The following is a 14243-nucleotide window of genomic DNA, read 5'->3' as shown; positions in this document are numbered from 1 at the left end:
CCCAACCTCCGCCAACCTCCAAACAGCAAGGAGGTGAAAGACGAGAATCTATTATAAAAAATCAACACTTGACCCTGCAATACAATGTTGTACCCACCTCCACATCCTCTCCGCCTCGCTTCCTCTTCCTGCCTCTTTTCTTCTTCCTTTTGTCTGCGCTCTCCTCCTCCACATCCTCTTTGTCCATTTCCTTCTCATCGTCTTCCTCTTCTTTCTCAGCACTCATCTTTTCATCAACAGGGGCAGTGAACTCTTCCTCCTCATCAACATGTGCCCCAGCGTCCAAGTCTTCGTGACCCTCTTCTTCATCACCTGTACATACACACGCAACACAGTGACACACTCATAGACAAACAACATGGTAATACACTCATAGATAAACAAGAATGGGAAACATTCATAGACAAACAACACAGTGACACACACGCTCATTGACAAACAACACACAGACAAACTCATAGACAAACAACACACTGACACACTGACAGACACACAACACAGTGACAAACTCACAGACAAACAACACTGACACACTCATAGACAAACAACACACTTTACATCTTAATGGCAACAAAATTTTACTCCATATACATTTCCCTAGAAACAAAATGTAACAATATACACCTTGCAAAAAACACTGAAATAGCCACTCAAATTACACCTGATTAAATTGGCCATGACAATACAGAACGAAACTCATATCCGATTCAATTTGCCGTCGACACTTGAAGAGTTTTTCGCAAAACAAGAAAAAAAAGCAGATAGATGCGAGAGTTACCCGAATCAATTTTCACAATCTCCTTCTTGGTGATGTCGACGTAGGAAGAGGTGGCCAGGCACTTGTGGGTGTTGAAATGTCGCTCCTTGGCAAACGTTCTCTTACACTGGGGACACACCAGTTTGCCGTCCGCGTCTGACGAGGAGAAGAAACATGCATAAAAATGTGCTTTTGATTTTTAAATAGAAATGTTTCTGCACCCCCATCAACACAGTTTAGATCATTTAGGAGGCAGGCTTCCGATTCTGCCCGTCAGGGCCAACACGAACTGGGAGGGATACTACAACAACCCAACAGAAAAGGCCGAGGCACCCTATAAAAATTGTCCTCACCTGGAAATCAAATGAAACCTATAGCCCCTAAATGCTACACCACAGATGGTGGCCATCAGAGTTTCAGAGACAAAACAAACCGTCTTTTGCCGGGCCAGTTACCAAATTAGAAATAAAAGCTTCTAAGTCTTGTAATCAAAAGCAAGCAAAATTTGTCCTAAAAGTTTGATTGATCACTGTTGTACTTGGGGAAAAAAACAACTGCAATGTGACAACATCTAATTTTATATCAAAGCTTGTAAAAATGGCAAAGACTGCTTCTTTTAAGTGACTAGCCTCTCTTTACTACAGTCTTGGACCCTGATCAGCCCCTGCACTCCTTACTCCACAAGAACCCCGCTCCCTTGTGTGGGAATATGTGGTGTAAATGTTTGATTCATCATCCAGTGCCAGATCTGCGGCAGACATCAGTGGTCATGGTTTTCCATTCATTTCTTTGCTCGGATGCTCTTTAAAAAGTTATATTACCCTGATCTTTCCCCGTTACCAATTTGCTTAGGTTCCCTTAATAGGTTACTCTGGGCCTACCCCTTCCTCATTTGCCTTTAATTTTGCCAGTGAGAGCTAGTTTGATTAGGATGTTCAAAAAATAAAAATGTGGGGGAACAGACAGACGACTGGGAAAACAGACAAATGGGGAAAACAGACAGGCAGGAAAACTGACAGACAGACAGGGAAAACAGACCGACAGGAAAAGCAAACAGACAAAAAGACAGACACACAGAGAAGAAAAAAACCAGGCAGGTAGCCAGAGAAAACAACAGATAGAGCCAATGAGCTACCCTCTGTGAGAGAAGTCATAGTCTTACTGGTTTCAGGCACCGTTGGTTTTGGCGTAGATGGGGGAACAGCTTCAATGACCTTCACTTTGCCTTCTCCCGTCTTTGAGCGCCCCCTTCGCTCTGTTGAAAAGACAATGTGTTTCATGATATAAGATAAAAAGTAAGTCATTTCCATCAGTATGGAACTCTCTTCCCCAACCCTTGAGACATACAACATCTGAGTCTAAATTTTTTTAATCTTTAAAGGCACATTTAATGACATCATTTTTATGTCTGTAGATTCATGTCCAGTACAATGTTATGTAAATGACTATGTATCCATTTATGTATTATGTGAATTGCATTGTGTATATTTATGCTAATTTCGTGACAATGTGTAAGCGTGCGCGTGTGATAAGCAAGTAGATGTGTGTGTGTGTGCACATGTGTGCGTGTTATGTGTGCGAGAGTGTGTGTGTCTGTGTGTGTGTATGTGTGTGTGTTTGTGTGTGTGTGTATGAGTGTGTGTGTGTGCATGTGTGTGTCGCTTGCGTGAATATTGTTCGTACACGCATTTAAGTAAAGCGCCTAGAGCTGTGTTTACACGGGAGTGGGCGCTATAGAAATGATCTTCATTATTATTATTATTATTATTATTATTATTATTTCAATGGGTTTCTAATCTCAGAAAATCAAAACAAACAAAAACAATCATTTCAAATGATTCTCATTTCAGAAACACACTAAAAAAAAAAAAACAGCTAGAAAATTATCAAAAACACCTGCCAAAGAAAAAAATGGGGCATTTCAATGAATTTCTCATTTCAGAAAAAACAAACAAACAGGGAAATAGTCAGGGAAGAGACACTCGACAAATGAAATAGCTCTAAAAACAGTCACGGTCCAGACACACAAAAGAAAACAACCCCAAACTAAATATTTTGTTGCTGGTTTTGTTTTGATGCTCTGAAAATACTTCATACATCCACACACACATATCTCTATCTATCTATCTATCTATCTATCTATATCTATATCTATATCTATATATATATCTATCTATCTATCTATCTATCTATATATATATATATATATATACATATATATATATATATATATATATATATATATATATATATATATATATATATATATATATATATATATATAGTAAATGCAGAATATACCGCAAATACAAAGTATGAAGCAAGACAGACAGGAAAGCCAAACTAAGTGTAGACAACACAAGAAAGAATAAAAACTAAAGCATTAAGTATGAGACAGACAAAAATGCCAGACAAAAACAGATAAAAAGGAAAAAACAAAAACAAACGAATAAAACAGACATGAATGCCAGACTAAAAACAGAACAAAAGAGCAATCATTGGTGTTTTAGGTCTCCATCAACACAATGTAGCTCATTTAGAAGGCAGATTGCCTCCACCTTGCCTGTCAAAGCTAACTTGGGCTGAGAGGGAAACATTTCACACCACAAGAAACATCAGAACTTAAATCACACGGGATTCCAGCAATATACTCCCCACATTGTCCAATCTCATGACCACAGAACAAAGCTTACTTTTGGGAGGAAATCCTCCAACTTTCTCCTCCCCCATCTCTGGCGGCGCTAATGGCTCTGTCAAGGTCGGCATGACCTCCGGTGTGTCACCCTTGACCTCTTGACCTCCAAGAGGACCTTCTGGCTGCGAAGTCAGGCCGTCCATGCTCTGGCTAGGGGTTAACAGGTTCATTCCAGAACTGTCCAGCCCGCCGAGTCCGTCAGTCTCCGAGTTGTTCAAGATGATCAGCGTCTGTGCGGAGTTGTCAGTTCCTGCACCATTCCCATCTAGATTCGTGTTTCCAAAATCTCCCTCCATGTTCACGTCATTGAGGAAGGTGAAGGTTGATCCATTGGTCATCGACTCATCTGTACAGCAAGGAAAGGCATGAGGAAGCCTTGGTCAAGCTCAGGAAAAGAAATCTAACCTTCCATCCAAACCTGATAACTGTCGCAACACGGTGGTTCACACTTTTTAACTGGTATTTGTGATGATCTGTTTTCCAATTTGTTTCAAACTATCGTAATATAATATTGTTTACTGCAGAGACAAAATTCTCCATTTATATGATAAGCAATGTACGTCCATTCTATCAATACTGGTGTACCTTAATACACCCGCGGACACACTTTAATCGTCTCTTTGATTTCGCACTATTTTGCACTCTGATTTTTTAAGGTTAATTTTGATTATCTCGGGCAACTCTTATCGTAGTTAAAGTTGAAATATTAATGTGTCAGGCAATGTAGAATTTATTTAGCTTTAAATTGGTATGCTGCATGAGAGAGTAGTGCAAGTATTTAATATAAAGATTGGGAGAATACATTTTAATTTTAAAGTTTCTTTTTGATGCCACAGTGTAATGTAATGAAGAGTATACTACAACATACCTTCTCCAACTGGCAAAGAGGACATGCCAGTGATCTCCCCTGACTCGTTCATGTGTAGCCGGATGACCTCGGTGCCCTGTGGGAGGGCCGGGGAGGAGGAGGAGGGAGGGGCGGGGGTGGCCGGGGCTGTGGCAGGACAGTTGCCCTGTTTGTGCAGCACGAACTCATTGAGGTCGGTGAAGGAATCCTGGCACTGGCCACAGATAAACGTGTCCAAAGGCATGTTGGTGATGTCACTCGCTCGTTCTCACCATCAACGCTGGTGGCTGGTGGGGATCTAATATGTGAGGGGGGTGCAGAGGTGGTCAAGTTGGTGCAGGACTAAGGTTTATCCACTAGGAACACTGGTTTTCTCATGGCGTGATGGATTCTGTTGAGTGAAAGAGAATTTAGTTTGTTGGCTGTAATTGTGGGAAAAGGGCAGCACATAGACACGATGATTGTGCCGTGGTCATTTTGGGTAGGGAAAAAGCAACACAGACTGAATCTTCTGACTCTGACTGTCAGGGCCAACTCGCGCTGAGAGGGATACAACACCTCAGCAGAAAGACCGAGATACTCAATACAAATTTTGTCCCCAATCGGGAATCACAAATTGAGTCTCCAGCCTGCGACAGCAAAGCACCTGACCATTGCATGGTACCACAGACGCCACTAACAAAGCAAAAAACAAAAAAAAGAAAACAGAACTGTATAAACACCACAAGATTTGTAACCCTACACTTTTCACTGTCATGGCTGCCACTCTTTGCTCTCCAGGAAAACTTCGAAGCCAAGCATGCTCACCACGGACCATGCTATTATTACACCTAAATGAAAGACAAAACACCAGTCTAGTAAAAGCCGAAAGTGCACAGCACCTTTCCACTTTATCCTTCATTTGACTCAAATGGGGTAGCCTACTACATAAAGCACCAAAAGTACATCAGACAGCAGTCAGCAGATATTTCTCTTAAACTGTAAGTCTATGACTATGAGTAAAACAGACGAAAGATGGACCCTTCAGACATTCTCCTACTAGCACTAGTCCTACTGTTTTAGTAAGTTTTATGGCACTTCAACACAATAAAGTCATATAAGTGCCGGAGTTTAGAGGTATTACTAGGGAGTGACAAACTCGGAACCCTCTTCAAACCTGAGCGCTTGCATCATCAGAGGAAATCCACGATCCACACCATCAACATCATCTTTGCTTCCATCATCTCATCATCACTTCCCTTATCCCCACAGCTAGCTACATCAACATCATTTTATTACAGGTGTTACCATACTAGACACTTGAGAGAAGTATACAAAGAAAAGGAGGAGAGATTTTATAAGGACGATAGATGTTTCATAGGAAAGAAGGAACAAACCATACTAAAACTAAAGCACCTGCCAAACACCCATGGACGAAGCACAGCACAATGACACTGAGTCATTGTGCAAAGCATTTCTCTGATCAGGGCTGCAAATTTCTTGTTCTGATACTAAGTGTAAACACTTGTTTCGTTAAAGTAAAAGTTTTACGGTATTTCCAACACAATTAAATTATATAAGATTGAGTGCCGAAGATTTGAGGTGTTGCAAGATTTTAAGACGGCAACAAACATTATACATGGTAAAAGAAGGTTGAGAGATAAGTACAATAGATGTTTGATAGGAGAAATGAGCAAACCACTAGATCAACTAGAGTAAGATCTATGCTTCAAAAAAATTTCTAGGCCCAATTTTTGAATCAACATTTGATGCGCTACAAGTATACATACATGGAGGTCAAATAAAAACACACACACGCATTCATGTAGTATCAAAATTAAACTTTATTTTGTCAGCAACATACTATGGTGGGTCAAAAACGTGGTCCTGTAAATGCTGCCAGTACATGAGGTACATTTCGGACAAAGAACAAAAAGCTAATGAATGCAAGAAAACAAACCAGTGCATTTGGAAACTAAAGTCTCTAACCATTAAATATTGGGAGAGAATAAACATCAATAAAAAGTAGAAAAAGACAATGCAAGTAGGCTTCATACAGTGTTACTCCATACTACATGACAGGACAAAAGTAACAGACTTCACACTGAAGCACAAAAACATACCTTTTAATTTTAATCAAAAGTGTATGGGTTTAACGTCCCTTTCAACATAGACTAATAGTAGGTTATTTAAGAGGCAGGACCTCCGAATTTAACATCCGTCTCTGATAGGACTGAGTTGAATTGGTTGAGAGCCATGAAAACTTTACAAAACTACCCGATCTCGAAAACTCCCAGTCTGGGATTCAAACCAGGGCCATCCATTCTGTAGTATAGCATGATATTAACTGAGGTAACAGTAACAGAGGGCCCAAAAGGGGCAAACATCATCACTTTTCATAACCTTGATAGTTGTCAAGTTTGATTTTTCGAACACTTAAGAAAAATTTAAAGTTTTGTGACTACATTATGTACCTCCAAACATTATTTTAAACATCTTTTCGAGGACATCTGCACATATCATTTTTCTTCAGTATTTGAACAGGTGGGTGCCGAGAGAATTTGCCATTTGCTGACATCACATAAGCACACGTTATTAATATATTATATAACCAACATGTATTCAATACTTCAAACAGAAGCTCCTGAGTAATAAAATATGCTTGTTCCAACTTCAGTACCTCTACAAAACATTTATTGTAACAGTTACGTACCCGTAGTAATGTCACATCATTCACATGTTTTGATACTCTTCGTTTTAAGAAAGAAGTCACACGGCACTTTTAACAAAATAAGGCCATATAAGTGCTAAAGATTACATTTACAAAAATTCTCCCCACTCAAGAATTAAACATGGGTCTCCTACACGTGATGACGTTACAATAACAGCTACACCACAGATGCCAGTTGCGTAACAATTTTACAGCACTTCAAACAAATGGTCATATACAAGCACCTGAACATGAACACAAAGTCGTGAAGAAATTACAACATTTTCTGAACACAATGTAACTGGTGGATGTTCTATTCTTAGAAGATAGTCCCAGGGGTTATAATTAAGAACAAGAATATCTGACGACAGCGGTACCCACTGAAGAGTTCAGCAGTGTTACCGTAAAGTTACAATATTTTAGCAACCAGATCTACAGATGATCTGATCAACACTGTGTATAGAACTTCGAGACTCCATACAGTAACAATGGAAAACAAATAATAAGTACTCATACTTGTCAAAAGAAATTCTAGCTAAAATAATGAAAATTGGCTTCATATAATATAATGCATTTGATCATATAATATCTCTTGTTTCCCCAAAACACATAAAAATGAAAAGATTGTATAGGATAGGGTGAGAGAGAGTGAGAGAAGGAGTGAATGAGAGAGAGAGAGAGAGAGAGAGAGAGAGAGAGAGAGAGAGAGAGAGAGAGATACATCATTAGGTACAGTTCAACTGAAATTGAATGAATGCACTGAGAACGTAACTACATATGTAATACAGTGGAAACCATATATATATAACAGGCCCGGTAAAAACTGAAACTGGGATTTTTTAAATCCACGTTTTTTCCTACTCTTTGTCTCTATTAAAAGTTATCGGCAATAAAAAGGCCTCATCGGAGCTCAATCGGTTATAGCAGGGACAAAGGCTCGTTAAATATGGTGTGTGTGAGAGAGAGAGAGAGAGAGAGAGAGAGAGACGCAGTGAGGGAGCAAGCCCATGCAAGCCACACCACTGCAAGCACACACAGCAGGTAAAGCGAGAGAGGGCTGCGACGTGCTGCAGACTTCGATCTAGCCCTAAGCCTAACTACACCCATGAGTTATGTGTCATGCGCAGGCCATGGGAAACAACCCATGAATAAATACAGCTGGATTAGTCTACAAATGCTTACTTCCTTTGCATTTCTGATTTAACAGGACTTTTTCTCTGGTCTGGCAAGATCGTAGTTTTCAGCGGGCACTGCAGCGGAAAAATGGAAAAGCCGTGGCTCGGCCGAGGAATTTTGAAAAATTTTGCGGCATTATCAAACTTTCAGACGTAGAATTGTGAGCTGACAACGTTAGAATGACCTCCCTCTCACCGGAACCTAGAGCGCTCTTTTTTGGGGGAAACAAAATTGATCTAGATCTAGATTCTTGATTGTTTTATAACGGGGTACCCACTACGGCTGGATCGGGCCGATCGCCCGACTCGATCGCCTGAAACTGAAAACAAACATCGGCCGATCTTGTCCATGGTGGGAACCCTGTATTAATAAGATTTACGGAGCTCACAATTGCATACATGTACATATGAGCGCCAAGGGGCAGATGTCAACAGAGAGAACGGGGAATCAGGCTTACACTGCTCACCTCTCTAGCCTCAACAGTGCAAAGTCTGCTTCTACTACAAGGCACACCGGAAATAGCAGTTCACAAGAGAACGACAAACATACAAAAGAAGTAGAGGAAAAACGACGTTAGTAAGGATGAGGAAAGAAAAAGCAGCAGTTCCCCCCTGCTCCATATGTTATTCCGGCACAGAGTGAGCATGACATTGATCAACCAATAATTTACAATTCTTCTGTGCATAAAAGAAGAAAAAAATGCATAGAAGAAAAAAAAACATCCTTCGGGAATGGCCTAAAAACAATTCAGTCAGTAGCACTGCCTTCTATTTAGATTCTATTGTGCACGTACTAGTATAGGAGTACAGGCGAGACGAATTTGTCTTTAAGCAAAAATGGATACATTTTTTAAAGGAAAGAAAGCGTTGAAAACAAATGCCGCTGAACGCCAGCTTCGTTTTACCAAAAGCACACATGTGTTTGGCGGAAAACTGTTCTGTTAGAGCGTAGAGTCTATGTAATGTGGAACTTGACCACACCCGTAAATCAACGACGGTGGATGGGCATTTCTGTGTTTATGCCATCTTCACCTTCACCCAGGGCTTTTCCTTCTGGGCTGTTTCTAATTCTAATTGCGATCTCTACCTCTGACTTATGAATGTTGGGACCATTGTTGTTGTTGCTTGGTTGTGGTAGGGGTAGTCTATTATCTTCAAATAATTCTCCTACATATTCTACCCATCTTCCTACGACTTTTTCTTCTCAAACAACACAATTGTCTTTTTTGTCTTCAACGCTTCCTGACAATCAATTCAGTGACATACTATTAGCTCAAAGTGCCAGCTCACCTGATTTTGACATTACCGGTATAGTGTCTCATTTCTTTGGGTAACACTTTTGTTAGCATTTTATGTTGTGGGCTTGCATTTCTAAAAAATAGTACAGATTGTATGCTGCTAATTGCCGTTTTTTTTTTTTTTATGTACTTTCTATAGTGCTACTTCTCAGGTTATGATTAATTGGTACTAAATTGGTACTTATATATTTAAAGCTGTACAGAAAAAGAAGTTTGGACATGGTCACAATCTTTGCAGAATTTGGTCATTTTAGGCGTAAAATTCTGCGCAGAATTTTGAAATTTTCCATGCAGAAAACTACGATGTCAGTCTGGTCCCACCATCCCTGTTATATCAGGTTTCCACTGTTATTATTATAAATGTTTCTATCTTAGCACCGAAACAGGTAAGAATGACAATGCACAGGAAACATTTGAACGGAAACATCTTTCAATACTCTCATGGAAGTGAAAAAGAATCAACAAACAAAAATGCAACATTTTTTTTACACAAAAATAATCTTGAAGTCCTTCTACTTCAGGACAGTCAATGTGGCCAATACATTCAAATCTTCAAAAAAAGAACACTATAACATGCTACTTCATTCATCATTCCAACAAAGCAATTAGAACATTTTGAAATTCAACTTTTTCAAGTTTCTTGACCCACATTAGTTCTGATTTCATTCTTCAGTCAGCTATCCTGTCAATACTTGACCAATTCCTTGGGGAAAAAAACTGTATTGAATGTTGACTTTTAAAGATACCCGGATAAAAACAAAAACAAAATAATAAGCCACTATATTCGATCAAACCTTACTGTTGCTGGTTATCAAAAAAAATGTAAGGTGTCTGTAGTGCTGCTTATCAGGTTATGATTAATTGGTACTTAATTGGTACTTACAGTGGAGTCCACTTATAACGAGTCCGGAAAAAACGAGAAGTCTGTTATAAAGACCCTATTCTAAAACCCCGTTTTTTCCTCTTTTCCTTTGTAAATAAAATACTGCTATAGAGCGCAATCAGACAAACACACGAGTCGGTTATAGCGGAATATTGATGCTGCTGTGCGCAGTGCATGGGCCAATTATACATAATGTAAAACCTCGCCAGTTGACAAACTAGTAGGTGATCTAGCGAAACAAAGAATGGGGGAGCCCATTGCGTATCAACAATGAAGTATTGAAGGCCAGAGCGACTGAGTAGGGAGGGTGTGGCATGCACAGACAAACAGAATGCATCGCAGGATAGGCTAGCGTATGCCAAGTTTAGATTATCAAGGCCTACCATGCCTCTCACTTCTCCGATGCAGGGATGGAGAGGTCACAGCAATGTGATGGATGGAGTGAATGTGTGACGTGCGCAAGCTGACGGAATGCACCACAGGGTGTGGTGGGGTAGGGGGAAAACACAGCGGGTGAGTTAGCCCAGAGCCATTTCTTTCTGATCGCCAACGCCGAGCTGTCAGTCAACATCGTTAGATCTAGCGCTAGAGAAAGAAACCTGATTCGATTTTTGATCAAGTAAGACCCAGAGGTCATGTTGAAACAAAATCATCATCAGGGGAGACAGCAAAAGGAAATAAACAGAATACCAAACCCATAGACTAGGCCTACTTTACAGTTTCCCTTGAATTTATTACTGGATCCCTTATAGCGAGAATCCTGCTATAGCGGACATTTTGCTCCGGTCCCCTCCCTCTCGTTATAACAGGATTCCACTGTATTTAAAGCTGTACAGAAAAAGAAGTTTAGACATGGTCGCAATCTTAGCAGAACTTTTGCAGAATTTGGTCATTTTGGGGGTAAAATTCTGCGCAAAATTTTGAAATTTTCCATGCAGAAAACTACGATGTCAGTCTGGTCCCACCATCCCTGTTATATCAGGTTTCCACTGTTATTATTATAATAAATGTTTCTATCTTAGCACCAAAACAGGTAAGAATGCCAATACACACGAAACATTAGAACGGAAACATCTTTCAATACTCTCATGGAAGTGAAAAAGAATCAACAAACAAAAATGCAACATTTTTTTACACAAAAACAATCTTGAAGTCCTTCTTCAGGACAGTCAATGTGGTCAATACATTCAAATCTTAAAAAACAAAAACAACTATAACATGATACTTCATTCATCATTCCAACAAAGCAATTAGAACATTTTGAAATTCAACTTTTCAAGTTTCTTGACCCAAATTAGTTCAGATTTTATTCTTCATTTAGCTAACCTCTGTCAGTATTTGACCAATTCCTTGGGGAAAAAAAACTATATTGAAATATGTTGACTTTTAGATACCCGGATAAAAACAAAAAGGAAATAATAAGCCACTATATTTGATCAAACCTTACTAAAAAACCCCCACAATTTATAGTAAACAGCCAGGTTTTGCCAATTCAAGAAACACCTTACAAATACTGTATTTGCCATCCCACCTCACCACTCACAACTTGTAGATTTCAAGCAGATTGCATTTGACAAAGCCTGTGATCTGGCAGTAACATGTAATTTTCAATAAATGTATACCAGAACACACACACAAATGAACATTGAAAAAAAAAATTAGTCTTTAAATCAAAATGATCTTTTGCATTATAACAAAGTTCAAAAAAAATTTCAACTCACAGAACCTCTGACAATTACAATCCAATCTCTAAAAACACTGGTTTAATGGTAAAATAGAGAAAATTTTAGATAATAAGAAAAAAAAAAGCATTCTTCAATATTAATAACCACCCATACCCTTCTAAACGGTCAAAGACCAAAATGTGTTAAAGTTGAAAACTGTGTAAAGCAGAAGCAGTAATGAAACTATGAAAATACAATCAAACATAAGCAACCTCAACACTTACCCTAACTTACACATCACAGAAAGTTAAGAATTTAAACGTACAGTTGAGCACAGTTATCTCAAAACACATTGGGGATTGGACACATTACAAATAATATCTGTTCCAAACATCCATAGTTGGTAAGCGGATAAAAAAAAAAAGCTTCTATCCCTTATTTTGAGTTTGTTATGTGCCAGACAGTAGAAAGGCCAAATTTTACGCAAGACACTTTGGAACTACACTCTCTTGGAAGAAATAAAATAAAACATTGCCAACTATAGAGACAGATGATAAAGGGGAAAAGGACATCCTGATACTCTTTTCACATTGTACATTGTATATTAACAGTGCTATGAGTTTTAGCATGATGAATTATGAGTAAATTTTATGCTGTATATTTGGTAGTCAACTAAAAAATTAATGTAAGTGTATTAAAACTCAATAAAAGCTAAAAACTTTTTATAAAAATGGGATGAAAATACACAGGTGTAGCCAGTGGCACAAAACAAAGCGATAAAAAAAATTAACCAAAAAAAATCTGCCCTGAGCGCAGCAACAATAGTTTGTTGGGGACTCTGACGTTCATTGTGTGATAATGTTACAGTAACAAACAAAAAAGTTAATATAATAATGCAGCAGCAACTATCACTAACTACGTTTTTATGTATTATAATGACATGTGATATATTCAACTAATGAAGAAATACAGTATAAGTATAACTATAACACGGATAGCTCGAATTCGTCAGGACCTGCTTCAGTTGTCCAAGGGATACACCTGACCTTACAAAGATTCAAAGGAAAAAAAAAACAGACCCCAGTCACAGTTCGACGAATATGTGATTACATATGCGTGTTATAATATTGTGCATGAAAAACAGATCATGTAGTCCATGCCGGCTTTAAGCATGGTCATCGGGAGAAAGCATAAGCGTGCTTAATGTCGAAGCGTGCTTAGTGCGAAGTCGACATTGTCATAGAAAATTTCCTGAGTTCGAAAGTAGTGGACACGTAAAAGTGTGCGCTGTCATTTTTATCTGCCAAGGTAGTTTTTGTTCGTTTGTTTTGTGGTCGAATGGGAAAGGAAAACTTAATTTAGATGGCAAGTCACGATGCAGCACCCTTGGCCTACACACTGCCTGTGCGTACCACATTCATACCACCGCCTTAAAATTCATCCCACCTCATGATACATATCAAGATTATTGGATAGCGAGGGGCAAAGATGAAATCGCAGCCAGCTTCCCTTTCTCGTCTCCTCGACTCAGTATTTCTTTAGTCTGTGTGAAGCTTTGCCATAGGCTAGATACCATATCCATGCGCACGGCTATGTGCATCTCTCTGCCTGCCTCTCCATGCGTGTGTATATGTGTGTCTCCATCACTTGTGTTCTTTGTGTTTCTCTTTTACACACTAACTGCTGCAGTGTAGACTATTCGAACTTTGATGGGTCATCATGAAAATATAGACTGTCTAATAATACATGAAGCGTGTCTGAAACCAAAGCTACTGTGCTTAAAGGCGTGTAATTTATAGATAATAGCAAAAATTCGGTAAGAGCCGTTTAGCGTGCTTGAGTCCAAAACGTGTTTCATGCCGGCACAGACTGTATTAAAAATTAGAGATGGAGGTTAAACAGTACAAAAACTTTTAAATTTTTTAACCAAAGAATGTGAAAGTACCGTATTATATTAAATAATGCTTTATCCATTCACTGCCCCCTATGAATACTATGAAGATCCTAAAATGATTCATTTTTAGTTTCGCATTCTACCCTTTTCCCCTCACCATGGATGTCACAGACGTTAGCAAAATTTGCCAATTCTGGTGGCCTACAAAACATTACATGCAGGTTACGTCCTATCTCTCGGTGAATTTGGAGCAAAATTCAAAACTTTTTGCAATAATTTCATTTCCCTGTGAAGTACACCTTCCCTCTGAAATTCTGCATGAAAGAAAACCCTTGCCCCCC

General features: G+C 39.0%; 1 protein-coding gene across 1 annotated transcript in view; it reads right to left on the bottom strand.

Moving 5' to 3' along the window:
• LOC101851591 (zinc finger protein ZFAT) overlaps positions 1-14243 on the bottom strand; it is a gene marked incomplete in the record, with an annotated part of 39179 nt that overhangs the window by 20745 nt on the left and 4191 nt on the right. The window contains 5 exon segments of the mRNA XM_013085427.2: positions 98-312; positions 779-913; positions 1920-2012; positions 3451-3798; positions 4321-4690. Of these exon segments, the coding sequence (XP_012940881.1) occupies positions 98-312; positions 779-913; positions 1920-2012; positions 3451-3798; positions 4321-4543 (1014 nt within the window).

The sequence above is a fragment of the Aplysia californica genome, unplaced genomic scaffold (assembly GCF_000002075.1).
Source record: "Aplysia californica isolate F4 #8 unplaced genomic scaffold, AplCal3.0 scaffold00373, whole genome shotgun sequence".
NCBI classification, from domain to species: Eukaryota; Metazoa; Mollusca; class Gastropoda; order Aplysiida; family Aplysiidae; genus Aplysia; species Aplysia californica.
Note: the sequence above shows the minus strand (reverse complement) of the source record. Positions and strands in the feature narration are given on the sequence as shown.